Source organism: Arachis ipaensis, chromosome B03 (genome assembly GCF_000816755.2).
Source record: "Arachis ipaensis cultivar K30076 chromosome B03, Araip1.1, whole genome shotgun sequence".
NCBI lineage: Eukaryota > Viridiplantae > Streptophyta > Magnoliopsida > Fabales > Fabaceae > Arachis > Arachis ipaensis.
This window is the reverse complement of record NC_029787.2, coordinates 119,810,896-119,824,474: the sequence shown is the minus strand read 5'-3', so window position 1 is coordinate 119,824,474 and position 13,579 is coordinate 119,810,896. Positions and strand designations below refer to the sequence as shown.

Below are 13,579 nucleotides of genomic sequence, written 5' to 3'. Positions count from 1 at the left end.
GCCTCTTGCCTCTTTATTTTATATTTATTTATTTTTATTTATTTATTTTACAACAACAACTAAATTTAATAATTTATTGGTGTATTAGTTTTAAATTAAAAATTTGTCTGTGTAAGCTTTTTATGTTAATATAAAAGTATTTTTTATTTAGAGTAAATAGCCAAAATCATCTTTGAAAGATACTCCGATCTTTATTTTGGTTCTCGGAAGATAAAGTTAATCAAAATCGTCTCCGAAAGATACACGATTGGTCACGTTAGTCCTTCCGTCAGTTGGATGATGACGTGGAGGGCTAATGCCACGTGTCACAAGATGATTGTTGACGTGTCAGATCAGTGACACCTGGCATGCCACGTGTCAGGCCAGTGACACGTGACACTTGACATGTAAAAAAGTTATTTATAATCAAAATAGTCCTTGAAAGTTCAGACGTAAGTCATTTTCATCCCTAAAATTTTAAAAATTAATCAAATTAGTCCTTATATAATTTTTTTTTTATTTTTTCTTGATAATATTAAATTTAAAATATTTTTTGATACTACTAATTTTAATAGAAATGTAATTGACAATCAAAAAATTAGTAATTGTATCTTTTTTTCTTAAATTTTTTTCAATAAAATTATCTCTCTCCTTTAATTCTTGTCAAAATCTCTCTTATTCTTTTCTATTCTAAAACTTTTTTCTTACATTATTACATTTTGCTGGAATATATATATATATATATATTCTCAAAATTGAAATGTATGTATTTGTTAACCTAAACAAAGTTAATAAAAATTTATACATCTTTTTCTTTTATTACGGTATTACTTTCATTTAGGTTAATATACATAAATTTTGATTTTGAGCATATAACTTTGTTTAGGTTAACAAATACCTATATTCCAGCAAAATGTAATAATATAAGAAAAAAATTTTAGAATAGAAAAAAATAAGAGAGATTTTGACAAGAATTAAAGGAGAGAGATATTTTTATTGAAAAAATTTTTAAAAAGAAAAGATACAATTACTAATTTTTTGATTGTCAATTACATTTCTATTAAAATTAATAGTATCAAAAAATATTTTAAATTTAATATTATAAATAAAAAATAAAAAAAATTATATAAGAACTAATTTGATTAATTTTTAAAATTTTACTATTTTAGAGATGAAAATGACTTACGTTTAAACTTTCAAGGACTATTTTGATTATAAATAATTTTTTTACATCTCAAGTGCCACGTGGCATGCCACGTGTCACTGATCTGACACGTCAACCAATCATCTTGTGACACGTGGCATTAGCCCTCCACGTCATCATATGCCACGTGACACTTAACGTGACATGTGACCTCATCCAACTGACAGAAAGACTAACATGACCAATCGTATATGTTTCGGGGACGATTTTGATTAACTTTATCTTTCGAGGACCAAAATGAAGATCGAGATATTTTTCAGAGACGATTTTGATTAACTTTATCTTTCGAGGACTAAAATGAAGATCGGGTATCTTTCAGGGACGATTTTGGCTATTTACTCTTTTTATTTATAATAAAAATATGTCTTTTTTTTTAAGTAAAAAAAAAAAAAAAACTCCAAAATATGAAACGACAGCGTTTTTGATTTGGAGAAACAAACGCTAAGCTACCACTACCAGTAAACAGCAGTCCAGCAGCATTAGGCTCTTCCGCCACCCAGCTGCACTGATCCACCGTACTCAAATTCAAGGTAACGCCGTAACGCCACCATCCACCGATCACGTTTCATGCCAAACAAATCAACATTCCTACGTTCTGAATTGCCCAATTTCGTTCTACGCTTTTTCTTGCTTTAACCTAATTCTCACCTCCTTTCAGTTCTCACCAATGGCTTATCGACGCTACCTCCTGCGAAGAACCAACCTCTCAAACTGCAACTTCCATCCTTCTTTCAGCTACGTTCTCCACCACACCATCGACGAACCCAACCAACGGCAACAAGAAAAACCGGTTCCAGCGGCAATAACTAGTTTGATCCAAGCGCGGTCCTTCGGGAGCTTCCTCAATGGAACAACGGGGTTCGGTGCTTCTTCTAAACGAAGAACGATTTTCAATAACACGTTTTCTGGATATAGTTTGTGCCGATACATGTCTACGTTGAATGATGATTCCGATAAGATCAATTTCGGGATCGACGTGGCAGATGTGCTCGCCGAAACGACCATTGATACCGTAGCTTCTCAGGCTGGTTCCGTCGTCGACGAAGTTGCTATTGCCGCCGCTGATTCTCTTTTACCGGCGAAGATGGTGCAGTATGCCATCGACTATGTGCATTCCTTCACTGGCATGAACTGGTGAGTGTAAAACATTATTGCTGAGTTCTGTGAAAATTTTGTAGTTTTTCATCGTTAAGAATTGGTTAATTGTGTATTTGAAGTTGCCATTATGCGGAACTCTTTTAGCTTTTGCGACAATTAAAGGTTTATTTGTAATTTAGGGCTCTTGAGATTGTCTTAGCAAGATTGTTCTTTTATCATTACATTGTTACAAGATAGATGTTATGGAATTCAGTTCTCGAATGGGTTCTTTTTTCCTCTTTCTTCCTTTCAGGTGGGCGGCCATAGTTTTGACAACCTTCTTGGTTCGAATCGCAACAATTCCATTTTTAGTAAATCAACTTAAGGCTAATTCCAGATTCACTGTACGTTGTGCTGCTCATAGCTTCTTTCATTCATCTTTATTTCTTGGTAAAAATTTGGAGGGAAGGAGGTTTCCAGCTTCCCTTTTCTTCTCTTTACTCCTCTTAAGATCTCCCCTAACATGGGTTTGAGGGTTAATTCCCTTGCTTCCCACAGTTTCTTTTTAGGTGCAGTCAGAATAATCCCTGCAGCTATTGTAGTTGTTAATTTGTTATATCAAAATTAGCTTTTTCCATGCTCTGATCAACTGTGTTGCTAGGCTTACCATTTTCATTTCTGATGCAGGTATTGAGGCTTAAAGTAGATGAAATAAAGGCACAGATGGAAGACAAGGTAATGGTGGTTTTTGTGTGATATGCAAGTGTGTTAAAGTTAATGAAACCTCACAGTTCCATTGCTTTGTATCTTCAAATTTTTATTTGAATCAATAGATTTTTGAAGATTAGTTTAGTTCAATTATTAAGTATCCGTCCTAGGGTTCTGTCGGGTTTTTTTTTTGTTTTTTTGTTTTTTTTGAGAGCTACTTTGGCAATCAAAACAAACAACTCTGCATAACTAGTCTCTTTTTCTCCATATACCACTATTTGAAGTGTTTTGTATGAGAGGTCATAAAGGACTAAAGTAGTGTAGAAAGAATGGGAGCAAATGATGGAAATGAGCAATATGGTCGTTCTTTCGGATTGGAATCCGACCATCATTCAGCCTTGGAAATGGAATTGGACAATAGAAACAATTTTGGTTGTGATTGCCATAACATTTCTCTTTTTGATAAAAAGAGTGATTGCAATAATGATTTCAGGCATCGGATCCTGCAGCTGTTGCCGAAGGTCAGAAACAAATTGAGAAGCTATTTAAGGAGTAAGTGTATCATTGGCTTGCTTGCAGATAAGTATATGTTTTAAAACTTTCTTTTTTTTCTTTTTTTTTTTCCATCCCTCTCTCCAGAATGTAAGTTGGACTAGTTATTATTAATATTTAAGAACTTCTTTGAACATATAAATTAGCAAGCACAACTGCTGGACTGCGGTATATATCAAGAACCCAACTAGTAAATTAAACTTCTTAGATCTTCTGTTTCACTTTATATCCTTTTTTCTCTGATTCTAATAATGCAGATATGGTGTGAGTCCATTTCCATCATTGCAGGGGGTCTTTATTCAAGCTCCTATCTTGATCAGTTTCTTCATTGCAGTAAGCTTAATTTAAATTTGATATTCTCCCTAATTATGAGAGTCTCAGGATCCTTAATATTTTTCTATTGATTCACATTATCTTGTGTAATGACAGATATTAAACATGGCAGAAAAAATGCCATCACTCAAGCATGGTGGAGCCTACTGGTTTACTGATCTCACAACTCCAGATTCCTTATACATTTTTCCTGTTTTGACTGCATTGTCATTCTTGGTAATAGTAGAGGTCAGCATCCTATTTCCAGAGCTTCTCTTTCAACTTTCATTTCTGTTGTCTTTCTTTGTCGCTTCTTGAATTCTTGTCAATATTTGCTTTACATTTCTGTTTTAAGTTCTATGCCATCAATCCACTTTAAGACCAGTCACTTCATAAGTCATGAGAAACGTAGTTTTGGAGTTACCAAGAGTGTTGTTATTTGTTTTATTCCGGTTCATATTCTATTGGTTTTATACTTGTATCCTGTTCCTCAGCATAATATTCAAGAAGGCTCTGATGGTACGCTTGTGGAGAGCAGTACTACCATGAGAAATCTCTCTAGGGCTGCTTCTGTTCTTGTAGTCCCTTTCGCCATGGAACTTCCAAAGGTAAACTTTTTTGGCTTGGCTCTTTTCTGAAGGAATTACTTCCCTACGCCACCACACATCTCTGTGCTTGAGATAATTTATTATATTAACTTGGAAAGAAACAGGAGATTTCCTGGGTTGACGAACTTTCCTTGTGAAATGTGCTAGGGAATTGACTATCAACTTTGTTAGTGTGACAGAAGATCAATTGAAAATTTTTTTGGCAAATGGTACTAGTGGTCTTATTATTATTATTATTGTAAATCAGACTATTTTTTTCAAATGCCACTACACACTTGCTTTCATAGAATTATAAATAATCTTTTTAGCGCCTCATCCTTTATACTTCTTAATGAGTACCTTTTTATTTGAAATGACCTAATAATTTGAAAATTAATATAATTATTGAATGTTTGAAACTTGCTAGGAAACATGAAGAATGTTCTCTTGACTCAAAAGTCAAAACAAAGCAAAGTAAGATTGTATTCTAGTCATTAGAAAACTTTAAAAGGAGAAAAAAAGTGTTATTCTATTTTCTATACCAACAAGAGATTTTTCATAATTATGAACAGAAATATTGTAATTATTGTTGAGTTTAAGGGCCTTTTTTTAGGAGAATGTTTTAGGGTATCTTCCGTTGAAGCAAAAAGTTTAGCAACAGCTTACGCCATGCATGTTTATATATAATATAGACATGGATAGGTAATAGATTATAGATTATCATTTTGCTTACGAATTCTATTTATAATTTGTTTGTAGTTTTTCTGTAATATCTGATTGTGTTTGTACTTGTGCAGGCTATATTTTGTTTCTGGCTTACATCAAATTTGTTTTCAATTATTTATGGACTTGGTAAGTCATTTCAAAATTTTCATTTATAATAATATTACTTCTCTCTTTTCCATTATTCACCACTTCATTGACAGAAGTTGGATTTTCTTTCATGAAATACATATTGCTTAGGGTATTGATTCCACTGTGTGATTCATATTGCATTTAGCACTGTAGAATGATACTGGTGTTTCGACAAGTGAACTGATTTCATCAGCATCTTAGTATTCTTGTAATGTTGGTTTAATTGGTTATCTTCCCATGATAGTCTAAAACCCTCCAAGACGAACTTAGTCTTATATGCCCCAAAGTTTTACTGCTGGGGCTGAATGCTACTACTACATAAGGATTTTGATTTCGATTTTCAAACTTCTAGTATATGGTCTTATTATTCATTTATTTTGTTATTTGTTATTCTCTAATCCCTTTGTTCTCTCTTGGAACTTTACAGTTATTAGAGTTCCCAGCGTAAAGAAAAGCTTAGGTATTCCTGTAATAGTCGTTGATTCAGCACCTGCCGATGCTCCAGAATCCCAGCGCTAAAACAAGCTGCATCAGCGACATATTTCAAAGATCATTTACCGGTAGAACATCAAAACATTCAAATAAAAGGGTTTTTTCTTCTGTATCCATCAGTCAAAGGCTTAAGAGTTAGAAGCTTAGAGAATTAATGCAAGAGAAAGGAAGAAAGTAAAAAACAAGCGGTGATGAAAATCTATACACCATTTTATCATCCTCAAGTGAGCAAAATTTTCTTCTTCGAAGAATGACGATGTCTAGGAATTTTGCCGAGGAAGTTGTAAGTTTTTTTTTTTTTTAAGGCTAAGTTATATCAGCTGAGACTCGAATCCAAAATCTCTAAACAGGGAGGGGGATGTATGCAAATTTTGCTACGGCTCGTTGGCAAAGAAGTTGGAAGTTTGAACTATAATCAATATCTATACAGAATACACCCAATTTTGTAAAACTTTGTTGTTCCCTGCAAAATAAGCGATGGCTCGAATTCGCAAATGCGCGTCCCTATAGTTTTTGAGATATTAAAATTAATTATTCGAGCACATTATATATAAGATGTAACATCCATTTGTTTATGTTATGGATGTCAGAATATTGAAATTCAATGTTTTATAACTTTTTTAAAAATCAGTCTTTTTTATTTTTTATAAATTATTAAATTTGATTTCTCCCACTTTTGTAACCAATCTTGTATGTATATGATAAAGAAAATGTTGAACTATGACAAGCTGATAACTCCTTTTATTTACAGTAAAAATTGGTGAAAGAGTAAAAAATTTAAAATAATTTTTCGAGGAGTGTTAGGGGCAGCAACTTTGTGATTTGTAGCCATCAAATAGCTATTAATGATGGTTTTAATGGTGTGAGATTGATGTGAGATTTTATCCAATGGCCCACTTTTCTTTACTGGTTACATGCTGGCCAGAATTTAACAAAGTTGTTGGTCCCTAGACTTTTCCTAATTTTTCACGTCCAAGCAATTTTATATCCAAGTGATTTGAGTTATGCATTTTTTTTTGTTTTCTTTCCTCTTTGTGCTGCTGCTTCTTCTTCACTCCAGATGCTACGTCATCTTCTTCTTCTCCTCGCCGCAAACAACAAAACCTCCACCTCCTCCTCTTCCTATTGGAATTTCGTCTCCTCCTTTTTTTTATCATTCTCCGCCATCATCATCATCATTATAATCATCATCGTTATCGTCATTGTCTTCTTCTAATACATATCGTCGTTATTGTTATATTTGAATTTGAATTTATATAATGGACAATTTTCGGTTGATTTGGTATTATACAATGGTTTCGTTTTGAGCCAATTTTTGATACATTTGAGACACAAATGTTTCTAAATTCGAATTTATATAATGGACAATTTTCTGTTTATTTGGTATTATACAATGATTTCGTTTTGATAATATTTTCGGTTCATTTGATCACCATAGAGAATCAGAATCAATAAAGATGTTAGTAAAATGTTGGTGTTGTTGGTGATGACGATAATGATGATGGAGGAAGAAGAAGGAAAAGAAGGAAGAGATTAAATAAATTCAAATAAAAAAGAAATAGGAGGAGGAAGAGATGGATGTGGTGGTGACGATAATAAAAATGAAAAAAAGATGAAGAAAAAGGAGAAGGAGAAGAAGAAGAAATAGGAGGAGGAGGAGAAAGAAGAAGAAGAAAAAGACGACAAAGTCCTGCAGCATAAAGAAATGACTTGGATGAACTGTAAAATTACTTGGATGTGTAACTGGACTAAAAAAATTATGTATAAACTAAACGGAAGAGTTTCAAGTATATCAGGAACACCGGTGTTCCAATTGTTTTAACCGTTGATTTCAATTAATATATATTTTATATATTTTTTATAACTCAGATCAATGGTTAAAACAATTAGAATATCGGTGTTCCCGATACACTTAAAATTTTCCTAAACTATAAAGTGGTATTATTATTTTCTTAAAAATTTGCATCCAGTATCTTGGGTCTTTTTAATTTGGGCCATATATGTTTTTAGGTATTGGGATTACATATAAAAGAAACGGACATCAGTTTAGATTGCATTCCAGCCCAAAACTGACAAAAAAGAAAAAAGATGACATGATTTGCATCCATAATTCATTTTTGGGTTTCTTGAAGGGCGGTGTAAAAAAACTACGTCGTTTGGATGTTTCCTTGTTTCATGTTTTGTTCCCTTCGCAACAAATGTCAGCTTTTCTCAGCTAGCTTACTTCGACACTAGCTCGCTTTCAGGTCCCGGCGGCACTTCCACACCAACCAACTCTCAACCCTAACTGCCGTCACCTCCCACAGTTGCCCCAACTCCGATCGCTGTTCCACCATCGGTGTCGTATTCTTCCGCCACCGTTGGTCCGCCGCCGGTTCGTATTCTTCTCTGCTTCGTTTCCCTCATTTCCTCCAATCAATAATTCGTGCTCTTGTATGTTTGTATACGTATATAACATTGGTGATCATGTAGTAATTCCCATTATACTATTCTTCATGCGTATTATTTCTCCCACTCTTTGGGATGTTACATTATAGTTAATCAGTGTATATTTGTGATTGCTTGCAACCTGTTTGATGAAAAGCCTCAACGTTTTGAATCTATCTTTTTTTTTGTCGGAATTTTGTTGGTTATTTGATGCTGCATGATAGAACTTCCTAAGGATACCAATGGCTTATAGACGATGCCTCTTGAAAAGAGGGAACCTTGTAGACTGGAAGTGTCACCCGTCTTTCAGTTATGTACTCTACAGCGATGATGGGAAACACAAGCGCCCAGAAGAAAAATCATCCTCTGCAGCAATCAGTAATTTTGTCCAAACAAGGTTCTTCGGGAGTTCCCTTAATGGGTCAATGGGGTTTGGTGCCTCTTCTAGAGCGCTTTCCAACACATTCCTTTCCCCGTGCTCTGGATATAGTTTCTGCCGATATATGTCGACTGTGAATGATGGATCAGATAAGATTGAGTTGATGTCCGACATTGCAGATGTACTTACTGACAAGGCCGTTGAGACCATAGCTTCTCAGGCTCCTGTTGTTAACGAGGTTGCCATTGCTGCTGCTGATTCGTATTTGCCTGTGAAGTTGCTGCAGTATGGGATCGATGCTGTGCATACTTATACCGGGTTAAACTGGTGAGTTTGTACTTGTCTTGTCTCGCTTCTTGAATTCAGATCAAATTCCTAAGTAGTTCATATTTTACTGCTTATTTGGTATCATATGGTGAGGTAAAATTAAATTGATTTGAATTCCTATGTTTAAAGTAACCAGTGAATCAAAGAATTGAATTTAATTTATACTGTTAGGAACGTGTACAAAAATGAATTGAGTCATTTTTTCTTTTCCTTTCTTAAGGTTAGGGTGAAATGCTATTTTGATTTTTCTATTTTTAAGCCAAAGTTTATTGAGTGTGGTTTGCAAATATGAACCATATTTTTCTTATTTACTTTTGCCCTATTTGCAAGAATCGACTCCCTCTTCAATTTTAATTTCATGTTTTTTATTTAGTTTCAAACCAAGGAATCGACGAATTCAGTTTCTTGAATGGATTGGATCCCTTGACTTTCCGAACATTCTGATAAAATTGGTACTCTTGTTGTTAAAGTTGCCATTGGTAGGTTTCTGGGTTTTACCATGAGTTAGAGGTTTGAACTTAGAAATGTCAATTCTTTTAGTTTGTTGGTTGCTAAGTTTAACTTGCTACACATAATTGCTGATGTAATTGATTTACCCAAACAATCTTATGATTTTAAGATTTTTCTACCTGGGTGAAGAATACACTTTCTGGTGTATATGGTAGAGCTTCTTCTTGCATTGTGATTTACAGATCGTCATTTTAGGTAGGAATGCGTTTTATTCATGGCAAAAAAAATATATGAATTGGCTTCTATTATGATTGTTCAACATTTAGTTGAATATATTAGGTTTTTGAGACCACGCTAATCCAAACTGTTCTTGCACTTTACACCGTAGTACATGACACCTACTCTGGGAATTGACTATCCAATGGCTTGATTATCCATATTTTGACATGTATTTGTTGCCATTTCATTTCCCTTTTTCTTTCAGGTGGGCCGCCATTGCTTTGGCAACCCTTGTGATTCGAAGCGCAACAGTTCCGTTCTTAATCTACCAACTTAAGGCTACATCTAAGCTTACAGTATGTTGTTGCTGCTTATACATTCATCCGTACATATTTGTTTCCTGCAAAAATAGATTAATGGAAATCTCTCTCTCTCATGGCCAAAATTTAAATGCATTGAGGAAGGAATATGCTTGTTTTCTCTCTTTTATCTGAGTTAAGATTGTGGAGGGTTATTTCTGTTGCTACTCCACTCTGTTATATTGAGAGATGTTGCCAAGCTTGGTCTGGTTGTTTTATCGGTAATGAATTTTCTATACTCTAATCAAGAGGTTGCCTGAGCTTACTATATCATGTCTATTGCAGTTGCTGAGGCCGCACATGGAAGCGATACGGGCTGAGATGGAATATAAGGTAACTGTATTGTATGTCGTCAAATTATTTTTTATATTGGCAATAATGGTAGATGTTCTGCTTTGCTGTTATATTGATATCTATCTAGCCATGTCAAGCAGATGAGAGACCCACAATTGCTGCTGCCTACTAACTGTATCCGAAAGTTTTAGTTTGAATTGATAAATTTTCTTAAGATTTAGTTCACCCGTTAATTATCTGACCTGAACTATGTCTTGCAAGAATATTTTTGGATCGAAATAAGCAATTCTTATAAACCTATCTCCTGTCATGTGCTCTTTACACTATATATTTTGACTAAATTTGTTTAGACAGAAGACTAAAATAGTATAGAGAATGGGAGGAAAATATTGAAAAACAAGAATAATTAAAGAAAGTCGGAAAGCCCAAGCTAATTTTATTTCTTTAAGACTAAATTAGCAGAGTGGAATTGGGATTCAACATTCAATCTTTGAATTTGACTTTAAGAAACATTTTTGTCCTTCATATATTAATTTCAGGCTATGGATCCGGTAGCTGCAGCTGAAAATCAAAAGAAGATGAAGCAGCTGTTTAAGGAGTAAGTGGTTTCTGATTTTGTTGGTGAAAGATATCATTGACAGTTCACGGTTTCTTTCATAACTGCTAATAGCATTTTAGATTCCCCCAGTGGCCCAGTCTGAACTTAGTTGCTACATTCAGTATGGAATGCCATATCATTTTCTCCCTGATTTTGATGATACAGATATGGTGTGAATCCGTTTACACCTTTGATGGGACTCTTTGTTCAAGCTCCTATCTTTATTAGCTTTTTTCTTGCGGTAAGGTGACTACCGATTTGATTTCTCTTGCTTAATCAAGGCTAAGGAACCTTTATGTTATTCTATCCATTAACATTCCCTTGTTTAATGATAGATATCAAACATGGCTGAAAAGGTGCCATCATTTAAGCATGGTGGAACCTACTGGTTTACTGATCTCACTACTCCAGATGCTTTATATGTTCTTCCTGTTTTGACTGCATTGTCGTTCTTAATAACAGTTGAGGTGAGCATTTTTTTTTTCAAAAACCATTCTTGCAACTAACATTTTAATTCTATTTCCAGTTTGACCGCTTAAATTGTGTAAGTGTGTGCCTTTCTTTTCTTCTTGGAAATAAAAAGTAAAAAGGGCCACTTAAACAACTGCAAAAGATAATTTTTGAATGAAGTTAGTAAGAAAACTGTTCAGGTTGCAATTTAAGTGAAATTTATGTTGTTCCTTAGTGTAATATGCAAGAAGGCTTGGAAGGAAATCCTGTGGCTGGTACCATGAAAAATGTCTCTAGGGGTCTTGCTGTTCTTACAGTTCCCTTCACCATGGGGTTCCCAAAGGTAAGCTTCTCTGACTTTTCCTTTTTGGGAATGAACAAGTTTACATTGCATTTGCTGTCTATGCATGTGAAATAACATCTTTCATTTGTATGATCATTAGAAAGAAAAGAGAAGTTTTCTGATGGTTACGATAGAATTGGTTGCATGTGTTGTTTCCTTATCTCCTGTAGACTAACTTTTCAATGGTTGGTCTTTGGGGCTGTGGAGTTGTCTTGCAACTTGTTAAGTGTAACTTGCATTATTATTATTATGCTTTTTCTTATTTCATCTATTTAGGGGGAAAAAAAATTCTTTCTCAATACAAAATTATTGTTTATCAAAAGAAAAGATCTTAATATCAGAATAATTGATATAGTAATTGGGAAGTATACTAAATGAGATAGGAAAGGCCTTCGTTTTTTCCTTTCTAAGTACTGTATTTTACCTTTTGTCATTTTATGTAGTTTGAACGTGTGCCTATTTGTACTTTTGCAGGCCATATTTTGTTACTGGGTTACGTCAAATTTGTTTTCACTTGTGTATGGACTTGGTAAGATGTTTCAAATTTTTCTTTTGCATACCTTGGCTTCTCCATTATTCACAACCTTAGTATGCTAAAAAATAAAAATTAGATTTTCATTCATGAAATACGTATTGTTTATGGCATTGATTTCATTCCACCATGCAATCTTATTTCTTGGTTGCTCTTGAAAGGAGTATCTCTTGTTCCCCCACCTTTCTGCATCATTCTTTCCTTCATCTTAATAAAATTCTTGTTTCTTCTATAATAGAAAATAATTAAACAAATTATGTTTCAATGAGTATAGACATCATTCATGATAAGGTATAATAACGTCATTTGATCTTCTATAGCTGATCTCACCTAGTGAGATAAGATTCTTTTGTTGTTTAGACGAAGTCATGTAATATTGTTAGCCTAAAATCTGTTGATGTTATTGGTTGGATAACTTTGACTATTTTAGTAGGACTAGAATTTTATTTTATTTTTGAAATATAGGACTGGAACTCTTCTAACAAAGGAAGTACTAAAGTGGGTTTGTAAGGCCTAAGTTTGAAGCTTTGTTTCGTTTGTCTTAATTCCGATTTTACTATTATTTGTGGTTTTAAAGGATGCTCGTTTCCATTTTCAATTTTTTATCTTATTTGTTTATTTGTTATCTCCTTTTTCGAATTTTACAGTGCTTAAAGTTCCTGGCATAAAGAAAACTTTAGGTATTCCTGAAATAGTTGCTGCAAAACCTACCACTGCTCCAGAACCACAATCTCCCTTTAATGTATTTCCAGCACTAAAAAAATCCACAGCAGAAGCAACTGAGCCAAGCTCATCACCAGTTGAACCATCAAAACATTCAAACAAAAAGATTTCTTCTTCTGCTGTTCTCAGCCAAAGGCTCAAAAGTTTAGAGAAACAAGTGAAAGGAAGAAAGAAAAACCTCAAGAGGTGAGCCAATACACGTGTTCCTTAATTCGGCTCAAATTGATGCCGTAAATGTGCCGAGATTTATTTATATTTGGTTATCATTATAATGATATAGAATTAGTCATTTATTCAACTTAAGAGAGGCCAGAGGGATATATTTTTTTGTGGCTAATAAATTTTGCTGAGGAGGTTCAAACTTTTGTTTAACGTGTAATCTTACCTTAGATTCGAGTGTAATCTTGATTATCTTATTTAAAACTCGGTCTTCACAAAAGGGAGACTTAACAAGGATCTTTCATATTTGATTAGATAGTATATTAGTTTCCCATTTGTGGCCAGACTATGGCTAATATGGTCTCGTGTCACATATTATTGGCAAGCCGAATGGGTAGTCTACTGTCAACATTTATTCTCCAGCGGTGAGCTTTCAACTTTCATCTCTGCCAACTTGTCCGTTCTCACCATAGTTTCTCCTCCCAATTTTGAAGATTTTTGTTCTATCCAAAAATAAGAACAAATTAGCACAAAAAAATTTGTGCTTCTGCGA

The 13,579-nt window shown here is 34.0% G+C and overlaps 2 protein-coding genes and 1 long non-coding RNA gene across 5 annotated transcripts in view; 2 read left to right on the top strand and 1 right to left on the bottom strand.

The window, feature by feature from the left end:
- On the top strand, positions 1,573-6,217 carry LOC107631013 (mitochondrial inner membrane protein OXA1-like). Of its 3 annotated transcripts, XR_002359775.1 has the most exons (12): positions 1,573-1,713; positions 1,842-2,317; positions 2,574-2,664; positions 2,948-2,995; positions 3,462-3,520; positions 3,778-3,853; positions 3,950-4,081; positions 4,327-4,440; positions 4,847-4,893; positions 5,033-5,121; positions 5,217-5,271; positions 5,702-5,753. XR_002359775.1 is itself a non-coding variant. In XM_016334318.2 (10 exons), the coding sequence occupies exons 2-10, from the start codon at positions 1,851-1,853 to the stop codon at positions 5,791-5,793; spliced, it is 1,134 nt and encodes a 377-aa protein (XP_016189804.1). In that variant the 5' UTR covers positions 1,573-1,713; positions 1,842-1,850; the 3' UTR covers positions 5,794-6,217. The 3 variants fall into 3 exon arrangements, 1 of the variants encoding a protein (XP_016189804.1); XR_001618464.2 differs by lacking the exon at positions 5,033-5,121 and having other exon boundaries at positions 5,702-6,058; XM_016334318.2 differs by lacking the exons at positions 4,847-4,893; positions 5,033-5,121 and having other exon boundaries at positions 5,702-6,217.
- LOC107631014 (mitochondrial inner membrane protein OXA1) lies at positions 8,691-13,370 on the top strand (the record flags this gene model as incomplete). Its single annotated transcript, XM_016334320.2, is given in 9 exon segments — positions 8,691-8,899; positions 9,834-9,924; positions 10,213-10,260; positions 10,761-10,819; positions 10,985-11,060; positions 11,155-11,286; positions 11,505-11,612; positions 12,087-12,141; positions 12,792-13,370. Coding segments are annotated over 9 exon segments (1,044 nt in total), but the record flags the coding sequence as incomplete, so codon positions are not given.
- Positions 13,077-13,579, bottom strand: part of LOC107631015 — a 968-nt gene continuing 465 nt past the window's right edge. Inside the window, exon 2 of the long non-coding RNA XR_001618466.2 lies at positions 13,077-13,529. This is a non-coding gene — a long non-coding RNA (uncharacterized LOC107631015). The remainder of the gene's footprint in view (positions 13,530-13,579) is intronic.